Below are 22,711 nucleotides of genomic sequence, written 5' to 3'. Positions count from 1 at the left end.
CTCCGCCCCAGAACCCCAGGGTCATGACCTGAGCCGAAGGCAGACACTTAAGTGACTGAGCCACCCAAGTGCCCCTGTCACAGCGTTTTAAAATTAACATGTTAATTTTTACAATCGATGTTGGAGAGGTTAAGTTTGACTAAGATATGTGGAGTTATTACAGAAATACCACACACTAAGGGAACGTGAACAGAAATTAAAGATTAGATGATGTTAGATGATGTTATAAATTACACTTGGACACATAGATACTACCGAATGTGGGATATGACACTCATGACATTTTTACTCAGGGAAGTAAAGACGTAAAAGGAAATAACAAATAATGAAGGACATAACAAAAGATGGGTTAATCATACCTGAGAAATAATAGAGCATACCTAATTTGATTAAATCCTAGTAATGACATGAAATATTTAGTTATCTTGCCAGATAAATGGTTCTGCATTTATTTGAATAAAATTTAAGTATTCAAGTTTGAATGGCAGGGATAAAGGAGAAGAAAGTGGACCAAAATTTTTATAGGTGATATTTTTCTTTTTTTTTTTTTTAAGATTTTATTTATTTATCAGAGCGAGGGAGAGAGTGAGCACAGGCAGACAGAATGGCAGGCAGAGGCAGAGGGAGAAGCAGGCTCCCTGCCAAGCAAGGAGCCCGATGTGGGACTCGATCCCGTGACGCTGGGATCATGACCTGAGCCGAAGGCAGCTGCTTAACCAACTGAGCCACCCAGGCATCCCTATAGGTGATATTTTTCTAATGGAAATACAACAGACATAACAGGGGAGAAAATGTGTAAGGGTGATTACACTGTGGCCGGTATTGGTTTATAGGCTTGGCTGGAAGCAGCCAGTTTCAGAGGTGAGAGGCTCCCCATCCTAGGGCATCCATCCCCTCCCAGTAAAGCTTACATTCTCCTAGTTGTTAAAACCAAACCTGGCCTAAATTTTGAGGTTTTAGAGGCAAATTAAAAAAAAAAAAAAAATATATATATATATATATATATATATATATATATATAACTTCAAAGGATGTATAATGCCTTAAAAATTTTTTAAGCATCTTTCCAACTTCATATTTTGAAGATTTTCAGATATAAAAACAAGTCACAAAAACCATATTGAGAATAACCATATGCTCTATACCCTAATTATTAATATTTTGTTTATTTGCAGATTTCTTTATAGATATATAGGAAATTACTTGTTAGATATATAGGAAATTACTCTTTGCTGACCCATTTGAGAATGAGTTTAGAACTCTAAATCCTTACACATGTATTTCCTAAGAACCAAGACTTTCTCTTATATCATCATGATGTAATTATCACACTTGAGAAATTTAACATTGATCCAGTACCATAATACATAGTCTGTGTTCAAATTTCTCCATTTGTCTCAATAATGTCTTCTCAAACTTGTTTTCTGTGCTCCAGGATCCAATCAAAAATTGTACTTTGGGGGCACCTGGGTGGCTCAGTGGGTTAAAGCCTCTGCCTTCGGCTCAGGTCATGATCTCAGGGTCCTGAGATCAAGCCCCGTATTGGGCTCTCCACTCAGCGGAGAGCCTGCTTCCCCCCTCCTCTCTCTCTGTCTGCCTCTCTGCCTACTTGTGATCTCTGTCTGTCAAATAAATAATAAATAAAATCTTTAAAGAAAATTAGTCTCCTTTAATTTAGGTCAGTTCCCTGGCTTTTTTGTGTCTTTTATGTCATTGAAATTTATGAAAAACAAGGGCAGTTGCTTTGCAAAATATCAGTCGGTTCAGATTTGTTTGTTTCTTCATAATTATGTTTAGGTTAGGCATTTTTAGTAAAGCTACTGCATGGGCAATATCACATCAGAGGACAAGAAGCTTTTAAAATCATTCCTGTTATTAAACATAGTTAAGTCTTTTTATTAGAAAATATGCTGGACATACAAAAATATAAAAAATATAAACACCTGGAAATCCACCAAGGTAAGTAGCTTTGTCAAATATTTTAACATTTTGCCGTGTTTGCTGCACCTATTTTTTTTTCTTTTAAGATTTTTACTTACGTTAGGGAGTGGTATGTGTGAATGCAGGTGGGGAAAGGGGCAGAGGTTGAGAAGCTCAGGCAGGCTCCCTGCTGAGCTCAGAGCCCTTGGAGGTGGGGCTTCATCTCACAGATTGAGATCATGACCTGAGCCAAAACCAGGAGTCAGACGCTTAACTGGCTGAGCCACCCAGGCCTGCTTTTTTTTTTTTTAAACGCATAAACTATTTTTTATTTTTTAAAAATATTTTATTTATTTATTTGACAGCGATCACAAGTAGGCAGAGAGGGGGGCAGAGAGAGAGGAGGAAGCAGGCTCCCTGCTGAGCAGAGAGCCTGATGCAAGGGCTCAGTCCCAGGACCCTGAGATCATGACCTGAACTGAAAGTAGAAGCTTAACCCACTGAACCACGGAGACGTCCCCATAAACTATCTTTTTTTTTTTTTTTGAAGATTTTATTTATTTATTTGACAGACAGAGATCACAGGTAGGCAGAGAGGCAGGCAGAGAGAGAGAGAAGGAAGCAGGCTCCCCGCTGAGCAGAGAGCCCGACGCGGGACTCGATCCCAGGACCCTGAGATCATGACCCGAGCCGAAGGCAGCGGCTTAACCCACTGAGCCACCCAGGCGCCCCTAAACTATCTTTTAAATTGGGGTACGATTTATATATGGTAACCTTCATCATTTTTCATGTAGTATTCTGTTACATTTTGAAAAATCATACAGTCCTGTTACCACCACCACAATCAAAGTAGAGAGCAGTTCCCTCACCCCTCCATTACCTTTCGCTCCTTTGTAGTCCTTCCTTTGCCCCAGTCCAGATCCCCTGGAACCACTGATCTTTATCTTCCCTGTTAGCTTTGTCTTTTCTAGGATGTTGTACGATTGGAAATGTGGGTGGGTACACAATCATGCTGATCATGCTGTGGGGCTAGCCTCCCCGTCAGGCTTCTCTTAGTGGGTGCATTTGAGACCTGCCTAGGTGGTTGTGTGAGTCTTGATGGCTTCCTTTTTACTGCTGAGCAGTCCTCCACTGAAAGAACATGCAAGTTTGTACAGTCACCAGCTGGAGGCCCTTTGAGTTGTTTCCAGTTGGGGGCGATTATAAATAAAGCCGCTCTAACCTTTACAGACAGGTTTTTGTGTGAACCCAAGTTCCATTTCATGGATACATAACTAGGCTTGGATTACCTGTTTAACTTCATGAGAAAATCTTCCACGGTGACCATACCATTATGGGTTCCCTTTGGCAATGTGTAAGAGTTCTTTCTGCAGGGCGCCTGGAATTGGGATTCTTGACCTTGGGGTTGTGAGTTTGATGTGTAGAAAGTGCTTAAAAAGTGAAGTGTAGGAATTACTTAAAAATAAAATCTTGGGCGCCTGGGTGGCTCAGTGGGTTAAGTAAGCCTCTGCCTTCAGCTCAGGTCATGATCCCAGGGTCCTGGGATCGAGCCCCCCATCGGGCTCTCTGCTCAGCGGGAAGCCTGCTTCCCCCCACCCTTGCCTGCCTCTCTGCCTACTTGTGATCTCTCTCTCTGTGTCAAATAAACAAATAAAATCTTTAAAAAAAAATAAAATCTTTTTAAAAAATGTCTAGTTGTTTTGCATCCTCACCAGCATGTAATATGTGATAGGGTCAGTTTTATAGATTTTAGCTGTTCTGGTAGTGTTCACTGTGTAGTGGTATCTTCTTGTGGTTTTAATGTGCATTTTCTTTTTTTTTTTTTAAGATTTTATTTATTTGACAGAGATCACAAGTAGGCAGAGAGGCAGGCAGAGAGAGAGAGGAGGAGGAAGCAGGCTCCCCACAGAGCTGAGAGTCGATTCCAGGGTCCTGGGATCATGACCTGAGCTGAAGGCAGAAGCATAACCCACTGAGCCACCCAGGCACCCCCTAATGTGCATTTTCTAATGATGGATGACATGCTAATCATCTTTCCATGGGTTTGCTTGCCATCCTTCCATCCTTTTGGGTCAAGTGTCCGTTCGGATCTGTCCATTTCTCTACTTGGTCATTTTCTTACTGCGTTTTTAGCCTTTATATTGTGGATGAAGTTCTTTGAAGTTGAATGTGATTGAAAATATTTTCTCCCAGTTTATGACTTTCCTTTCTCTTAACAATGTCTTTCAACAGGCAAAATTTAAAATTTGGATTAGGTCCAACTTACCAATTTTTGCTTGTACAAATTAAACTTTTGGTGTTACATCGAAAATCTTTGTCTAACCCATCGTGACAAGGATTTCCCCCATGTATTCTTTTTTTTTTTTAAGATTTTATTTATCTATTTGACAGAGAGAGAGCATCACAAGTAGGCAGAGAGGCAGGCGGGGGGCGGGGGAAGCAGGCTCCCCGCTGAGCAGAGAGCCCAATGCGGGGCTGGATAGCATGACCTGAGCAGAACACAGAGGCCTCAACCCACGGAGCCACCCAGGCGCCCCTCCCCCATGTATTATTTTAGAAGTTTTATAGTTTTATATTTTACATTTAGATATATAGAGTTAATTTTTGTATCTGGAATGAAAAATAGATCCAATTTAATTTTTGTGGCTACAGATAGTTAATTGTTTCTGCATCATTTATTAAAAACTACCCTTTCTCTGCTGAACTCCTCTTGTGCCTTTATCAAGACTCAGTTTACCATATACACGTGGCTTTGTTTCTGGGCTGTTAGCTTATGTCTCCAGGAGCCCTGTTCTTTTTTTTTTAAAGATTTTATTTATTTATTTGACAGAGATCACAAGTAGGCAGAGCAGCAGGCAGAGAGAGAGGAGGAAGCAGGCTCCCTGCCAAGCTGGATCCCAGGACCCTGGTACCATGACCTGAGCTGAAGGCAGAGGCTTTAACCCACTGAGCCACCCAGGCGCCCCATGATTACTACAGCTTTTTAATAAATCTTGAAATCAGGTGGTATGAGTCTTCCAACTGTGTTGTTCTTTTTCAGAAGTCTTTGGGCCATTTTAGTTCCTTTTGCCTTTCCAGTAAGAATTTCCTAATGAGTTTGTTGATTTCTCAATTCCTGTTGGAACTGAGTTGTATTTATGAATCCTTGTGGGAAAAATCAACATCTTAGTCCATGAACACAGTATACTGGCATTAAAGAGGCCTTCCTTGGTCTGTTTGATTAGTTTTTGTACCTTTCAACACATATTTTGTTGGGCTCATTCCTGAGTAATCCTGTTTTTTGGTGCTATTGAAAATGGTGCTGTTTTTTAATTTAAATTTCCAGTTTTCATTGCTGGACTATAGATGTACGGTTGAGTGTATTATGTGACCTTCTACGCTTTTTTGTAGATTCCTTAGGATTTTCTATGGAGATATTGTTTGCAAATAGAGACCCTTTTCTTTCTTCATTTCCAGGCTTGCTAACAACCTTTTTCTTACTTCATTATACTAAGTAGGGCCTCCAGTATGATGTCAAATAGTAGTAGTGAGCACACCACAACTAACTTTTTTGGGGGGAGGTATGTTTTACTTTTTTGGAATTACCTTTTCCCTAGGGTTTTGTTTTTTTTTTTATATAATTTCCACTTTTTCCATGAGATTCTCCTCTTTAGGAAACACAGAGACTCACTACAACCATCTTGTCCTTAAGTTACTCAGCCTATTTCTAGCAGCTGCTTTGACGGCCTTGCCTGTTCATGTCAACTTCTGGGTGGTCTTGGGTCCACGTCTGACAACTGCCTTTGTCCTTGGCCACGCGTCACGTTTCCATCTCCTTACATGGCCGGTATCTGCACGCAGGGTACTGCAGTTACGGTGAAGAGTGCTGGCTGACCTGCGCTTCGGTTGCTCGCGGTGCGGTCCGGGAGGCTTGGGTTACACTCCTCAGGCCCCGTCTGCTTTTGCCGGAGCACACTGTGCTTGTCCAGCAGTGCGGGCTGGAGTTCACAGGCATGGCCGTCACCGGTTTCCCGGGAGAGGCCGAGGTGCCTACTGAGCCTCTTGAATTTGGCCGGACTCCTGCTGCAGACGGTTTCCCAGTAATGGCTGCCAAAGACAGACAAAAGCAGACATTGGTCAGAACATTAGCTGCCGGCAGTGGCAGGAGGAGCTGGGGAAGGCGAGAGGGGGCTGAGCATTTTGAGGGAAGACTGAGGAAGAGGAGGGGAGGGGCTCCAGGGATACTGGGATCAGGGACCGGTCAGTGCTTGCCCTCCGAGGAAGGAGGTCCCAGGTGGCCGCCACGGCCTCCGGCCCTCCACAGGTTCTGAGTAGCAGGAGGTACAGAGACATCTCAAAGGGATGGGGAGGGTTGGCACCTGTCAGCCCTTCTGAGGAAATGCTCACAGGAAGGTCAAGGGTCTCTGTCCGAAGCCGCCTAGAACAGACCGTGGCTTCTCCTGGTGGCCTTGAGCTTCCCCAGGCAGGCATTTTGAGGGGGTGAGTGTCATCCCTGGGAAGGGCCTCTCTGTGCAGAGGTTTGGGGAGGTGACATGCTATGAGTTTGCCGTTCTCAGGGGCAGCAGCCAAAACTGTGGTGTTTCTGTCCACCTTCTCAGGGTCGCTTTCCCCTGGACTGTGGGGCTCACTGTGCCATACAGGCTTGCCGAGAACTTGGCTCTCCCCTTGGGGCTCTTTCAGAATTTCTCCCCTCGACGTACAGCTGTAGCCCCCCAAACTCCCTTCTCTGGTTCCTCAAGCCGCACACACAGTGGCTTTCTGCCTGAGTTGCAGCCCTTCCTCCTGGACTGGAAAGCTGTGAGGAAATGTGGATCTCCCATCCTCTTGGCAAATCCTCTTGGCCGATCCTCTTGGCAAAGCATCCAGTCCCTGTGGTTTCTGTTCTCTTCAGCGCCTTTGTGTTTATTATTTCGTATTTTTTCCTGGGCTGATCATGGTTACTTGCAAGTGGGTTAGTCCATGTAAACCACTCTGCCATGACCTGCAATGAGAGTGGCCCACTGTTCTTTTTTCCCCCAACTATTTATTATAAAAATATTCAGATATTTAGAAAAATAGGATATTAATGTGAACATCTGTTCACCTGCCACTTGGTACCTAGGACTGGAATTTTTTTTTTTTAAAGACAAGTTTTCTTGAATTTTTCTGTTCTTTTTTTTTTTTTTTTTAAAGACTTTTTTAATTTATTTGACAGAGAGAGATCAGAAATAGGCAGAGAGGCAGGCAGAGAGAGGGGGAAGCAGGCTCCCCGCCGAGCAGAGAGCCCAATGCAGGACTCGATCCCAGGACCCTGAGATCATGACCTGAACTGAAGGCAGAGGCTTTAACCCATTGAGCCACCCAGGCACCCAGGACCAGAAGTCTTAAGATGTCATTGCTTTTAGGCCCTTTCAGTAAGCAGAGTTAGGAAATAAATACCTTTGGAAAGTCTTGAATTCTTATTGATATCTTCAAGTCAGATTTAACTTTTTATTTTACATCTATACCCTCTAACGATGAAAATCTTGGTTTCTAATGACACTGCTCTATATCGAGATGCATTCAGAGAAGTCTGGTTTTCATCCCCACCTCTTCTATTCTTGGCTTCCTGTAGGTCATAACTTGTATTTGTTTTGGTTTTTCTGCCGTCATTTATTTTTTTTATTTTATGAACAGAATATACATGTATTCATATTTACCTCTCCTTCTTAAAAAAACACAGCATATTGTAAACATGAAACCTTGCTTTTGTATTTTATCACGAATATTTTAAAAATAGAGGAGACGGGGTGCCTAGGGGTACAGTCGGTTAAGCATCTGCCTTTGGCTTGTGTTGTGTCATGATCTCAGGATCCTGGGATCAAGTCCCCTACCAGGGGCCCTGCTCAGCACGGAGTCTGCTTCTCCCTCTTCCTCTGCCTTCATGAGCTCTCTCTCTCTCCAATAAAGAAAGTCTTTAAAAAAATAAAATAAAAATTAAAAAAATGCAGGACATTTATCTCTGCTTTTTTGAGTCACAGACATAATTTTAAAAATTACTGATGTGTTATTGGTTATATGTTTTTTTTTACAACTTTTTACATGTTTTAGAATTTTATCTTTGTATCTTTTACCTGTTATTCAGCTGAGTTGAAATATATAATAATGTAAATGTAATAAATAACATTTTATGAGTTTAAGGTGTACAGTGTGATGATTTGATCTATATTGACAGTCTTTTTTTAATCTTTTACCTTTGGTCTGACTATAAAAGACAGATGTTCATCTAGAATTTGTTAGACCACTTAAATTAGTAACAGTTATCATGCCTCTAAGGTTCATTATTTTATGGTTCTGTTTTTTAAACCAGGCATTGTTTTGTCTTTTAAAATTTTTACAGATTGAAGATCCAGAGTGCTTCTGGGTTATTATAAAAGGATGTAGTCCCTTTTTAGATCATGAAGTTGATTATCAAAAACTAAATAGTGCCATGAATGACTTCTATAATAACATGTGTCAAGATATAGAAATAAAACCGTTAATGTTGGAAGAAGGGCAGGTATGTGTCTACATGTGTTTTAAGCACTGTGTCTTGAAATACTGCTTAAAATGTACACATTTTGGTGACAGAAGCTTTTAGGGTGTTTTAATTGCTCATAATACTGCCTTGTGTTAGGTTCTTTTGGCTGCACGAAATTTGGGCTGGTTTTGGAAAGCAGAGGTTGTAGAAGATTCTAGTAGGGCAACGGGAGATGGAATGTCATCCAAATTCAGGCATTGGGCTGTCCTCCTAGGGCTGGGAACCGGAGGCTCTTCTGAATCTAGTCTAGATCTGCCACGGGTTTGGCGGCCTCAGCTGAAGGGGCATAGGGGTTTTCAGTCCAGGGCCCGTGCCTCCCTTTTGGGACTCATCACTGTGGCCAAGTCACGCTTGTTCATTTTCCTTGCCTCGCGTCACAGCCCCTTCTTCCTTTCTTGCCGCCTTGGCTCCTGGGCCCATTGTCTCATTCTCTCTGCAAGTCAGTCACTTTTCAGAAGAGTTTGAATTTTTCTACTGGGAAAGTTTTATAAACTATGAGAAACATTAGAAATAATTGGAACACCCCTCCCCTTTCAAACAAAATCTTCATTAACAACATTATTTTTTTCCATACCATTGACTTGGTGAAGTGAGGAAATGCAGTCAGTTGTCCTTTTCAAATACTCCACATTTTGGGGAGCCTGAGTGCCTCCCTGTGATGGTGCTGAACTTTCCACCCCCTCTCCAGGGGGTGCCCGTCCGCCTTTCCTGCAGATGAGGCACCATCCCATGACTAGCACCGCCTGAACAGCCCTTCTGTTTAACCTTCCCAAACAGTCACTTTCACATGCCTTCTGTGTCCAGAGGTCTGTGTGGTTTTTCTCTCCTCTTCATTTTTTAAAAGACTGTATTGAACTCACGGCTTTAAATATATTCCATCAGCTGTCCTCATTGTTCTTTATGCTTTAATTGCCCCCTGTTGGGTTGGTGGAAGCCCTATACGCCACCAGTTCAAAGCCAGCTGAACTGCTATCTGTTTAAACCCTCCACCCTTTGGCAACATTTCTCTGCGGTTATTTGACTTTGGAGTTATGGGAGGCTCGCAAGCCCATCCCTTGCAAAGTGGCCGCTCTGTGGTGTCCGGGTTCAGTTCCCGAGTGTGGCAGTCTCCTCTCTGCTGGCTTCTTCCTGGTTGGACACAGCTTTCTCCCCACGGGGCCCTTTCTGAGCCTGTGGTCGGTGTCTGGTTTGCCTGTCTGGGTCAATGTCGAGTCTGCTCTGGCCTAGCAGCCCCGTGGGACGGTGGGTTGGTCAGGTGGCTGTCACTGCTGTGGGGCAGTTTCCCTAGAGTGGGGCTGCAGGCACACACTGATTTCTGGAGTCATTCAGTGAGTAGTTGTTGGAGGCTTTGTGCACAGCAAGCACAGTTATAGGTGTTGGGCACATGCTGGTGCAGAAGACAGCCCATCCTGGAGCTGAGGTGAGCCTGGATGGGGATTTCACAGGGGAAGGTAGAATGTGGGCAGAGATGGTTTGGGGGTATCTTTTTGTTCTCTCCCTTGACGGGGGGTTTTAACGCCAAGGTTTCTCTTCTGTAGGTCTGTGTGGTGTATTGTCAGGAACTGAGGTGTTGGTGCAGGGCTGTTATTAAGTCCATCGTGTCTTCGGCCGACCATTACCTGGCAGAATGTTTCCTTGTGGATTTTGCCAAGTACATCCCTGTGAAATCTAAAAAGTATGTATGTATTTATTTCTTCTTGTACTTTTTAGGGAGACAGATATCCGTTTTGAAGGAGAAGGTCCATTTTCACAGTGAGAGGATAGAGGTCAGAGAGCTAGAATGTTCTTAGCTTCCCATGGGGACGGCTTGCAGATTCCAGTTCTATACGCAGTCAGTGTAGGGGCTGGTGGTCGCAGTGAGGACCCGGGCAGCTGGGCCCTCCTTCTACCGTCCTTTCTGGGCAGAGCATGTGCTCACCCGGCCTCCCCTCCCAGCGTGTTCCTGTGATGGAGTGCATCCTCCTGGAGGCTGTGCTGCAGGAAACACCCTGCCTGGAGGCAGAAGGTCGTCTGGTCCCCACAGAAGGGGTGGGTGCTGGTGCAGCCTCAAGTAGGGGGAGCAGAGCGCCTGTGCAAATAGTCCTGGTGTTCTTCCTTAGCAGAGTGAGGGCATGACCACAGCCACAGAGGGTGGGGAAATGGTTCCAGAGTGGCCTTCATTGGCTCCAGGAGCACCCATTAACAGTTCATTAGAGGGACGCCTGGGTGGCTCAGTTGGTTGGACGACTGCCTTTGGCTCAGGTCATGATCCTGGAGTCCCGGGATCGAGTCCCACATCGGGCTCCCAGCTCCACGGGGAGTCTGCTTCTCTCTCTGACCTTCTCCTCGCTCATGCTCTCTCACTGTCTCTCTCTCAAATAAATAAATAAATAAATCTTTAAAAAAACAAAACAAAACAAAAAAAACCAGTTCATTAGAGAACACCAGCAACACATCAGACTTTGTGTTTGTGATAATTTTCCATAGTTTCCTGTTCAGAGTAAGAGAATATCAGTTTATTTTTTTATTTTTATTTTTTTAAAAAGAGTTTATTTATTTATTTGACAGAGACACAGAGAGAGAGGGAACAGAAATAGGGGGAGTGGGAGAGGGAGAAGCAGGCTCTCCACAGAGCAGAGAGCCCAATGTGGGGCTCGATCCCAGGACCCTGGGATCATGACCTCAGCCAAAGGCAGATGCTTTAGAACTGAGCCACCCAGGCGCCCCAGGATATCAGTTTAATAATTAAATGAGGACCCTTCTTCCAAAAGAGTATTTTTGTAGTAAGAGTAAAGCATTTCATGGCAGAAGGACTTCTCAAACATTGGGAATTCGCAGATACTTAAGAAAAAAAGTAGATGCCTTTGTAGCTTGTGATTCTGCATCTTTATAACCAGCCTTGTTATCAAAGTAAATGTTGTGTTTAATTGTTTGGGAAGATTTTTAGTATTCGGCGTTTTGGGCAGGAGAAACCCGTGATTCAGTAGTGTGCAGGGAGGCTTGAGGGGCAGTCAGGACCGGCACCTTTTTCTGAACTGTGGAGATGAGGTGGCGAGGCTGCCCATTCAGGGCTTCCAGATCTGCTTCTGTCGAAATGGTATGCACAGGCGGGCTGTCGTTGGCCTGAAGAATGGAAATAAAAGTGCTTGAGCAATAGACTTATCAAATCTCAGCCCCTCTTTTGGTACAGAATTGATAAATACTAACTATAAAAACATCTCAAAAAACACAACATATATGCTCATTTATAGAAACTCATTGGGGTTGTGTATTAAAATTTGTAATTTAAAAATCTTAAGTAGAATTGGCTTCACAGGCTTGTTCATTATTTCCTAGTGTTTCTGAGACTGAGAAGCCTTATTAGACATGATTTTTCTAATACTTCAACCCCCATATCATGAAGTTTTAACACCAAAGATACTCTGAATATCCATGCATGTACTCTTTTTTTTTTCCCCAAGGTTTTATTTATTTATTTGACAGAGATCACAAGTAGGCAGGGGGCAGGCGGAAGCAGGCTCCCTGCTGAGCAGAGAGCCCCATGCAGGGCTCTCTCCCAGGACCCTGAGATCATGACCTGAGCCGAGGGCAGAGGCTTAACCCACTGAGCCACCCAGGCACCCCCATCTTATGCTTTTATACATGAGAAGAGTAAGACTGGGGCACAGGTCTGCCAGCTCTCTCTGCTGCTGGTGGCTGTATTAGAAACAGAAAGAACTGGTTTGGGTGTGTTTTAGGTATGTCAGTTACCAGGGGAGTGTACTTTAAAGAAATCTGCTCTATAGAAGTCCGCTTTGTAAAGCAAATGTTTCTGTTTCACTGTGAAGCATCAGAGTGGCAGTGGAAACCTTTATGCAGCTTCCCTACCGAGCGAAGAAATTCAGGCTGTACTGCACCAAGCCTGTCACGTTGCACATTGACTTCTGTGAAGACAGCGCTGAAATCGTGTAAGTACCGCTGGTGGGGGATGCTGGAGCAGGAGTAGAAGTCTGAAATTGAGTGTCTGAGGTTTGTGTGGAATCCATTCCCCTGGAGAAGCCCTAAGAGATTCCAGGAGCCTCTGTTCTTCAGGAGACCTCGGAGTCGGTGTGTCGCCCCTGGCTCTGAGCTGAGCTCCCGGGGTATCCCCCTTCCAGACTGCAGTCGAGGGGTCTTAGAGGGGGGCTGAGGTCTGTGCTCTGCAACTTCTTTTAATTTGCAAAAAGTAATAAATTAACTGTAAAGAGAAAGGCTGGAACACAGGATCATGGAGCATTAAAAAAAAAAAAAAGTCCATTGCATTTTTTTCCAGCCCCTTCCCTTCCCCGCCCGCCCCTCCCCCCAGGCCTCTGGGACCTGTTCATGCTCTGAACTTGGAGACCTCATTCAGTGCTTTATATGGGTTCATTTGTGTGGAGCCTTCCTTCATGAAAATTAGAACCTACAGCGTCATTTGCAGATTTAACCCAAGAGTGTGCTGAAGCTCTTCGCTAGTGCACGTTCTTACTGCCTTCTGCTGTCACGCTTTGGGGGTGAACGTAGCTGGCTATTGCTGTATGCAACTGTTCCTCTCTGGAGAGCCAGCTGCAGTGTTGCAGACCACTTGGGGGTGAACGTAGCTGGCTATTGCTGTATGCAACTGTTCCTCTCTGGAGAGCCAGCTGCAGTGTTGCAGACCACTGTGCGCTGCACATTCCTGTAAGCATATGCATCAGTCCAAATAAAACATGGTGTGGAGGTGGACATGCATGCCCAAATGCACGTATCCGGCCAGCCCCTGTCTTCGCCCCGTTTTCCTAGTCTTGGGCCACTTTGCCAGTGTTTGTGCAGGACTCACCACGGTCCCCACACTGGGCACTGCTGTGTCAGGAGTATGGCTCTCTGGACTTAGTGCTACCTGAGGTCCTGCGGAGCACTCCCCTCCCCCCAGGACTATAGGGTTAAGGGAAGAAACACGGCACAGCACAGTTCTGCCTTAACTTGCATGTCCTGGTGAGGTTGCATTTTGTTTTCCGAACTTAGAAGGCACCCCTCTTATGAATGCTTTTGCAGAATCTATGGAGACCCTCCATTCCCTCTCCCTGCTCGCCCAGCACCTGTCATTCCCTTGCGATGGTAAACACATGGCCCTGTGGCTGGCCTGAGAAGCTGCAGTAATAGATGCTGAGCCTGCTTGTCCCGGCTGATGCCAGCGTGCCCCACCAGGCTCCCTGCGGCCCCCCCACACCCTCTTCCCCCTCAGAGACTCTGGAAAAGTGGGTCCCTCACACAGCAGCAACCCCTGCCTCCCACCTGTCCCTCTTCCAGAACAGCCAGCTGCTCACCCCACACTCTGGTGCCAGTCTGTCCATGCCCAGCTCTCCCTCAGTGGCCCCCCTTGTTCTCAACCCCTCTGTGTGACCACATTCTCCAGCTGTGGACACACCCTCCGTGCAGACACATGCTGTCCCTTCGTGTGGGCAGTGCATCTAGAATGTCTGTCTCAATATGTGTATTACGGGGGTCATAGATTTTGCCGAGTGGCCCTCCAGAAGGACTAGCGGTGTATGCTCCCATCACCAGCGTACAGAGAGCGCTGCTTTTCCACGCAGCGTTGCCTGTCATCGAGCTTTTCCACTTTTGCTTGTTTGCTGTGTGAAGATGGTATTTTGTTTTAATTTGTATTTTTCTAACTTGTGAAGTTAAGTATCTCTTCATGGGGTTATTTGTGTATGTGTGTGTGTGAGAGAGAGAGAAACAGAAAGACACCTTGACTGAATGACTGGTTTACCTTTGGATAGCCTAGATTGATTTTTCTTTTGGTCCATTTTCTTATTAGAAATTTACTTCATTTCTTTTTTTTTTTTTTAAACTAACTAGGTAATTTCTTTGTGTGTACCAAGGGTTTAGAACCGCTGATGTAATTTTTTTTAACTTTTAGGAATCCTTTGTGATTTTCTTGAAGTAATGTGCTTAATATCTTTTTTAATAAAATAAAATAATACATTCACCTAGGCATGGGGCTAGGGGCTTTATGTATTACCTCATTTAATCCTTAAAGCAGCCCTTAGAGGATGATGGTGGCATCAAACCATCATTGATCTGGGAAATCAAACCAGCAGAGAAACGTAAAAACCTAGCACTCTTCCATTTATTATGTTATTATTGCTCCTTGCTTCAGAATACTGGTTTCTCTTCATCTTCCACTGCCTACAGCTCTTCTTATGATTTCCTTCCCAGAGCACAGGGAGGGGCAAGATGATAGAATGTGGGGACAGAGGACAGGTGTCGGCAGGGCAGGCATCCCGGTAGACACTGGCCAGTGGCTCTCCCACAGCCTCTCTTTCCCTGTTGGTCTCCCCATCACAAATGGAGCCCTTGCCAGCCTGCATGCACAGCATCCCTGCCCCCGGGGGCTTGTGTTTGGCTGGGGAGAAAGATAGGTCCTGGGTCACTGGGGACACCAGTGCGGGGGCAGGTGATGGGCTGCTCAGGAAGCCCCAGGATGGACCTGTTCTTAGTCTCTGCGCTGGGTGCAGGCGGCAGTGGTGAGGGGAGCCCGTTGTGGGGTGTGGGTGGGATTGTCATCCCCAAAGCGGAGCCATGCATCGTATGTTCAGCATGTAATATCAGGAACGGCCAGCACATGGCTTATGAGGTGGTATTGGCGTCCTAGCCTCTGATTTTTATTTGGTAAGGTTGCATCTTTTACCGTTCCAGACCTACCAAGAAGTGGGACAGCGCAGCGACTCAGTACTTCCAGAACATCCTAAAAGGTGAGGCAGGTGCATTGTTGTCGCAGCCTGCTTTGAACTGATGCCCAGGCCAGTTTGTCTTTCCATCGGGGCGTGGAGGTTTGAGATGGGCAGATTCGGCTTCTGGCCCCGCCTCATGGGGGTTCATCTGTTACCTGGGACTCCTCCTGCCCTGTGTCATAGTGACTCTGCACCCGTGAATGTTTGGGGGTGGATGTGGACATCAGTATTGAGAGTTAAAAGGAGAAAGGGTCTGTTTGGCTGAGGGGCCCTTCGTTTGAGTGGGAGCCGCGCCCTGCCAAATGCACGTGCGTTTCCCCCAGCAACAGGTTATGGAAGCTGAGCTTTTCTTGCGGATGCTGATGGTGTCGTGGGCATTGTTGCCAGTTTCGGATGTGCAGCCTGTCTCAGAGCAGCTGTGCAGCGTGTTGTCCGTATTGTCTGTTGCTGCCAGTGAATTACAGCTTCACCTGCCGTCTGTCCTGACCCCTGGCAGACAGGGGCCAAGTCCCTGTACTGGCCCTCTAGGCTGCTCTGAGGAGAAGCAGGTGTGAAATGCCTGGGGTGCTGGCTTGTCTCCTCCACCACATCGCTCTTTGGCCAGAGGAGTAGCCCGATGCTGGGCCTGGGGGAAATGGGAGGTTGGGAGGGCCTCTGGCTTTGGAGTCTCCGACCTTGTGAGCCTGGGAGGGGCAGGGTGTGGGGGAGGGAGCAGAGCACCGGGGAGGGAGCAGAGTGCCGGGGACGACATCCTGCCCTGAGGCTTCCCTGCAGCCTTCTCCGAGTCCAGCCTCCTCCCCAAGCCGGGACAGGGACAGCTGTGAAGTGAAGGACTGAGCCCAGGGCCTGCAGGGTCCCCATGCCCAGAGCTGCTGTGTGGGTGCTAGGTTCCGAGTCGCTGAGCGCTCTGATGGGGTGTTTGCAGGGAGCAATGGACTCGGGTGAAAGACTGAGCGGGAAGTGGATTTGGGAGTCGCTGGAAGGGAAGAGGGCCAAGAACAGCCGGTGGAGGTGTTGTGGGGGGCGGGAGGCCGCAGCTGTGGAGTTGGGGGTGGAGGGTATGTGCCGACTTCACCCACCGGCAGACAGCTAGCAGCTGTTAGCTGTGGTGACCCTGTGTGACCCCAGGTGGTCAGCGCAGATGATTAGGTGGAATAATTGTTTCAGTATCAGCTGATTTATTTTTTTTCACTTATGTTATTTAGCAACCACCCAGGTGGAAGCCAAATTATGTGCTGTGGAAGAAGATGCTTTTGAGGTCTACCTTTATGCAACTATAAAAAATGAAAAAGTGAGTGAAAGAATTGTTTTTCAGAAATGTTTTATCCTTATTTAAATTATTTTAACAAAACAAAGTAAACACCAAGGAAAAGATGCCATTCACACAGCATGGAAGATTTTTGTGTTTTGTTTCTTTTGGAGTGAGGGGAGAGGCGTGGGAGAGAATCTCAGCAGGCCCCATGCCACTGCGCAGGGCTGATCTCTCTCGTGAGCCCGGGATCCCGATGTGAAACCAAGAGTCAGACGCTTAATGGACTGCGCCACCCAGGCGCCCGAGGCCTTCTCCATTTTCAGTTGGAACTCTGTACAGAAGAACTGGCCCATCGCCCCCACTTACTAATTGGTTCAGTAATGTATCTTAGTGTGGACTCTTGGCTGTTGGTTTTACTTTAGGGAATAGACTCCATTACTGTCATCATTTTTTTGTTCAGATCGTCCCAGATTTGGCCATCAGCAGCTTCAGAGTGGCTTGCGTGTCCTTTCACTGTGCCCCATCATCGCTGGGAACTTGCTATTTTTGGTGCCACAGATGCTTTAGGCTAATTTTGTTGTTCTCCAGCCCAGCCCTATAATCAACCACTTCTCCAAGAAGAGTGGTGTCCAGAGAGCAAAACTGGGGCATGAGATGTGCTTCCTGCTGCTGGGGTGTCAGTGGTTGTAGGCCCTCTCCGCAGACAGGAAGTACATGTACGTGGAGTCACCCGTGGCCACACAGATTGATGCCTGGATCTGCCTGTCTGTACGTGTATCTGTCTGTCTGCACATGTGTTAAGAGCTCTGGTATCAGGGCGTCTGGGTGGCTCAGCGTCTGACTCTTGATTTTGGCTCAAGGTTGAGAAATCAAGCCCCCTGTCGGGCTGCATGCTGGGCGTGTAGCCCGCCTAAGAGTCTCTGCTCCCCGGCTCATGCATGTGTGCACTCGTTCTCTCTCTCTCTCAAAAAAAATAAAGGAGCTCTTGTACCTCTCACTCCCCGTTACTCGTCTTGACACATGTTTCTAGCAGTGAGAAACTTGCACTTGGTAGATATACTTAATTTGATTAATCCTAATATTCACATAAAGTAATTCCAGAATTGCTAACTCACAATTCCTGTGAAAAAGAAGTTTGTCTAAAGGCAAAAGCATGCAGCCAAAACAGTATTCTGAAGTTACTTAGGTTAGTTCTTTTCTTCCACTCCCTCCTTCACTGTGATGATGTTACTCATTTGTAGTAAGATTCGCTCGCTGTACTCTGTGGGGCATTTTGGGATCCCCCACGGCCTTGTCTGTTTCACCTGTGGCTTTTCATTGCTTATTTTGCAGTTTGGTAAAACTAACAAAATGCTGGCAGTTGGACCAGTCTGGTGAAACATCTTTATTTTTTTTTTAATTTTTTATTTTTTATAAACATATATTTTTATCCCCAGGGGTACAGGTCTGTGAATCACCAGGTTTACACACTTCACAGCACTCACCAAAGCACATACCCTCCCCAATGTCCATAACCCCACCCCCCTTCTCTCAACCCCCCTCCCCCCAGCAACCCTCAGTTTTTTTTGTAAGATTAAGAGTCACTTATGGTTTGTCTCCCTCCCAATCCCACCTTGTTTCATTGATTCTTCTTCTACCCACTTAAGCCCCCATGTTGCATCACTACTTCCTCATATCAGGGAGATCATATGATAGTTGTCTTTCTCCGCTTGACTTATTTCGCTAAGCATGATACGCTCTAGTTCTATCCATGTTGTCGCAAATGGCAAGATTTCATTTCTTTTGATGGCTGCATAGTATTCCATTGTGTATATATACCACATCTTCTTGATCCATTCATCTGTTGATGGATGGTGAAACATCTTTAAACTTCTCTGTTGACCTCCTTCTCTCTTCTTGCTTTTCAAGTAAGTCCCTTTCCCTCTGTGGCTGTACTTCTGGTGGGGGAGTGAAGAGGGTACGCATATTAGCAGAGCAAACATACGGCGGACGTGTGAGGTCATCACTGCCAGAAAAACGGCGCCTGGCATCCTTTTCCAGCTCCCTAAGGAAGCACAAGGATTTCCCAGGGTTTTTCTCTTCTTGGCCTGGCTTCTTTCATGCAGCAAAGTTATTTTTAGCACATATCCACGTTGTCCCTTGTATTGTCAAACACTCTTCTCTTGTCTGGATGTATCACAGCGGATTTAACTGTTCACGTCTTTTGGACATTTGAGTTGTGGCCAGTTTGGGGCTGTTATAAATGAAGTTGGTATGAATATTCGTGTATAGTTCTTCCTGTGAACCCTTGCATTCGTTTTTCTTGGATGAGTGCCTAGGAGTCAAATTTCTGGATGGGATTGTACTTAGTAAGAGGCTGCCAGATGGGTTCTCCAAAGCGGTGAACTGCCGTACAGTCCGGTCAGCAGTGGATGACAGCCCCAGTTCCTTCATGTCCTCTTCAGGGCTTGGATGGCTACTGTGATGGGCCTGAACTGGGGTATCATTGTGGTTTAACTTTGCATTTCCCTAGTGACTACGACAGTGAGTATCTCTTCATACGCTATTTGCAATCCGTGTACCTTCTTTGATGAAGTGTGTATTCAGATTTTTACCCCATTTTTTGGGTAACTTTTTTTTTAGATCACAAGTAGGCAGAGAGGCAGGCGGCCGGGGGAGGGGAGCAGGCTCCCCACTGAGCAGGGAGCCTGATGTGGGGCTTGATCCCAGAACCCTGGGATCATGACCTGAGCCAAAGGTAGACACTTAACTGACTGAGCCACCCAGTTGCCTTGAAGAAGATTTCTCTTTTATGAACCGGGGACTGGCAGAGGCTTAACCCACTGAGCCACCCAGGTGCCCCGGATAACTTTTTATTTTTTTATTTTATTTATTTATTTTTTTAAAGATTTTATTTATTTGACAGAGAGAGATCACAAGTAGGCAGAGAGAGAGAGAGCAGAGAGCCCAATGTGGGACTCGATCCCAGGACCCTGGGATCATGACCTGAGCCAAAGGCAGAGGCTTAACCCACTGAGACACCCAGGCACCCCCGGATAACTTTTTAAATGGAAATAAAGTTGGTGTACAACAGAGTGGCTGGATGAGTCTGTGCCTTATGCTCTGCTCATCACACACCATTATAATACCACTGACTCTTTTCCCACTGAACCTTTTATTCCCCCTGACTTACTCCTTCCACATTGGAGACCTTATCTCCCTCTCCTCTTCACCCTTTTGCACACCCCCTCCCCCTCCGCCCCTCTGGCCTCCATCAGTACTTTGTATTTATGGGTCTGTTGGTGCTATTTGCTTGTTATTCATTTGTTTTTTTACATTCCACATATAAGTAAAATCATATGGTGTTTGTCTCTGTCTTATTTCACTTAGCATACTATCCTCTTGGTCCATTCATGTTGCAAATAAAGAATCTCCTCTTTTTATGGCTGAGTAATATTCCATTGTATTTTACCCATTTTTTAGTTAGGTTGTTTGTCATCTTTTTATTGCATTTTGAGAGCTCTTTATATATTCTGGATACATTTCCATCCAGATTTTAAAAATGTTTTCTCCCTGTCTGTGGATTACCCTTCATCTCTTAATAGTGTCTTTTGAAAAGTAGACGTTTTTAAATTTTGATAGTCTAAAATTTAAATTTTGAATTTTTATCAGGTTTCCTTTTATGATTGGTGCTTTGTCTTTGTCATCCCCCTAGATCTTTGCCTGTTAGCTCCCTGATGCTTTGTTCAAGAAGATATTTCTTGTGTTTTATACAGATTCTACTGATTTTCTTACCAGGAGCGTTGGCCAGAAGTATCTAGTCCACCATTACCAGAGCAGGAGTCAAGAGATCAGTTTCTATCAGATTATGTTCTATAAAATAATTTTTTCTGAAGATTTAAATTTGGGGTTAAGTTTGGGATATTTTGTGAGCAATCACTTGACTGTATTTGTCTTGTCCATGAAATGTTGCAAATTGTGCAGGTCTGTGTTAATGACGATCTGGTTGCGAAGAACTTTGCTCGTTACATATCACCCAAGGAGAATAAAAACATGGATTCTGTAGAGAAATCAAGTTTGAGTACGAAGTCAGCATCCTTCTCCAGGAGACTCAGTCCAGCACTCACTCTCTGGCCAATGTTCTTACAAGGAAAAGATCATCAAGGAATGGAAAGTGAGTGGATTCTCACCAATGGGTGTTTCTTTTAAACTGTCTTATTTATATGAATCTTGTCATACTGATGTGAGTTGTACAAACCTTTCCCCACATGCAGGCAGGGACTTGGGCTATTAGTTGAACCCTGGTGGGTGTGTGACAGGCTTTGAAGTCCTGACCTCGCTTGCTTTTACGAGAATGGCGGAAACCTGTCCTTAATTTCTTCCTAACACGGAGTTAAATTTTCAGAAGTCCAGAAGTTCGTAATTGAAAGATGTTAGTTACCCAATCAAAGTCAAATGTTTACCGTTTTAGACCCTTTTCAGAAGGTCTGTTTATTAGGAGGGAAATGCGAGAAGAGACCTCCTTGGACAGTGGAAACAATCAGAGGGGTTTCTTTCTGAGTTCTGTTCTTCACTCGTTCACGTTGCTTTCCTGCCCCGTTAGGTCTCTCCTGACCTTCCAAGCAAAAGCAGGAGCTGAAAGAGTATGCCGCTGAGTTTTGCATTTGTCATTTGGGTTTATTTCATGCTTTAATCCTGAATTGTGTTCTTTCTGTCAGATTCACATGGCTTAACTTTTCTGGCTCAGTCCCTCCAGCATCTGTGGCCCAAGGGTGTTGTTGGTGACCTTGGGCCCACTGCTATGATCCTGGGTAAGTTTACTTGCTTGCCTTACTTATGTATAGCTGGCATAAAAGAACACTCAACTCTGTAAAGATTAGAAGGGCTGTGTAGAAGGGCTGTGCTGATTTGATTCTCTCTCCATCTCATGGAACCAATTGATGATGCAGGTGCTGACAGAAATAGCCTGGCCTTGTGGTCCTCACTTAGAGGATTTTTAAAAAGGATTTATTTATGTATTAGAGTGTGTGCACATGTGAGCAGAGCCAGCCCGGGTTGGGGGCAGAGGGAGAGAATCCCAAGCAGACTCCCCGCAGACCCATGAAATCGTGAGCTGAGCTGAAATCATGAGTTGCACACTTAATCCACTTAAGCCACCGTGGCGGCCCCTTACTTAGAGGATTTTACTGTAAAGAACACACGTAACAGGACTGTGTTTATGTGCAGAGCTGATTTATTCCAGCCCAGCCATATGCAAGTGATGATTATGTGTTCTCAAAGTGTATGTATGGATTTGTGAGTGATTTTCATTTTAAGCAGTGGGGCACATACAAGCAAGAGGCATTTAGGAGGGTAGGAACCCCTAGTGTTTAACTCCATATCTCCAAGGTACATAATGGATTGCAGTTGTTGGACCAGAGTGGGCTCTGCCAGCCGTTTTGATTCTCGGGCACTCTCTGGTCATTCCTGCACTACTTGCTTCTTCCGCTGGGCGCGGGTACACTGAGTGTTTCACACACGGAACATCGTAGCCTCAACTAAGTTAAAGCTTTTGCCTTCAAAATTACTTCCTACGTTAATGTTGTGTTTAATTACTTTGGTAATGTTGTCTATCATAGAAAAATAGATAATCAAAGGTTTAAAAACCTGTCATTTTTAATAGCTACTTACTGAGATGTTAGGGTCTTGCTTTCCAGAGTTCTCCACTCCTGAGGGTTGTGGGTGACATTTTTACCTCACAGAAATTGGATTTCATACATACCTCTGTGGAGTGTTTTTCAGTTAACGTATGGAGGAACTTCTAGGTCACACGTGTCCAGGATCACGTGACTTTAAGGACACGCGCTCTGATGTGAGACAGATGGGATCTTGGTGTCCCTCCTGCTGGGTGATGGAGGGAAACGCTGTTCCCATCACAGTGACTTGATTAAGTGGGGGATCCATAGACCCAGCTGACGTGGCCCTGCCCCTGGCCTGGGGCCCACATGGTACATTCCCCCCCCATTATTTCTGATGTGCCTCCTGTAGGGGTCCCAGCTGAGTGTTTCTCCTGAAACGTGCCCCTCTTACTGAAGGAAGAAATAAAAATGGAAATAAAAACACATGCCTGCACCTACTGGAGCAGGAGAAACACCAGGCATTTTATGTAGTGTGCGAACACTGCCCAGCCTTCCGTCATGTGAATATGTCATGGGTTTTTTTGGTTTTGTTTTGTTTTTGTTTGTTTGTTTAAGTAGCCCCATGTTGTTGGACAGTAACCGTTTCCCACTTTTCCTTACCGTGGTCAGTGTCAAGATCCATTGTGTGTGTCTTTGGTTGATGGTAAAGGAA

At 45.3% G+C, this 22,711-nt stretch overlaps 1 protein-coding gene across 12 annotated transcripts in view; it reads left to right on the top strand.

Moving 5' to 3' along the window:
• TDRD12 (tudor domain containing 12) overlaps positions 1-22,711 on the top strand; it is a 69,246-nt gene that overhangs the window by 3,397 nt on the left and 43,138 nt on the right. For 8 of the 12 annotated variants that reach the window (XM_032325843.1, XM_032325845.1, XM_032325842.1 and 5 more), the window contains exons 2-8: positions 8,279-8,437; positions 9,997-10,133; positions 12,265-12,384; positions 15,116-15,171; positions 16,356-16,441; positions 20,366-20,555; positions 21,100-21,192. In XM_032325843.1, the coding sequence (XP_032181734.1) occupies positions 8,369-8,437; positions 9,997-10,133; positions 12,265-12,384; positions 15,116-15,171; positions 16,356-16,441; positions 20,366-20,555; positions 21,100-21,192 (751 nt within the window). In that variant the 5' untranslated portion in view covers positions 8,279-8,368. Of the gene's footprint in view, positions 1-4,901; positions 4,924-8,278; positions 8,438-9,996; positions 10,134-10,372; positions 10,487-12,264; positions 12,385-15,115; positions 15,172-16,355; positions 16,442-20,365; positions 20,556-21,099; positions 21,193-22,711 lie in introns of those variants that run through there. The other 4 variants (XM_032325844.1, XM_032325846.1, XM_032325848.1 and 1 more) reach the window with 4 other exon arrangements.

The sequence above is a fragment of the Mustela erminea genome, chromosome 19, assembly GCF_009829155.1.
Source record: "Mustela erminea isolate mMusErm1 chromosome 19, mMusErm1.Pri, whole genome shotgun sequence".
In the NCBI taxonomy this organism is placed as follows: Eukaryota; Metazoa; Chordata; class Mammalia; order Carnivora; family Mustelidae; genus Mustela; species Mustela erminea.
Note: the sequence above shows the minus strand (reverse complement) of the source record. Positions and strands in the feature narration are given on the sequence as shown.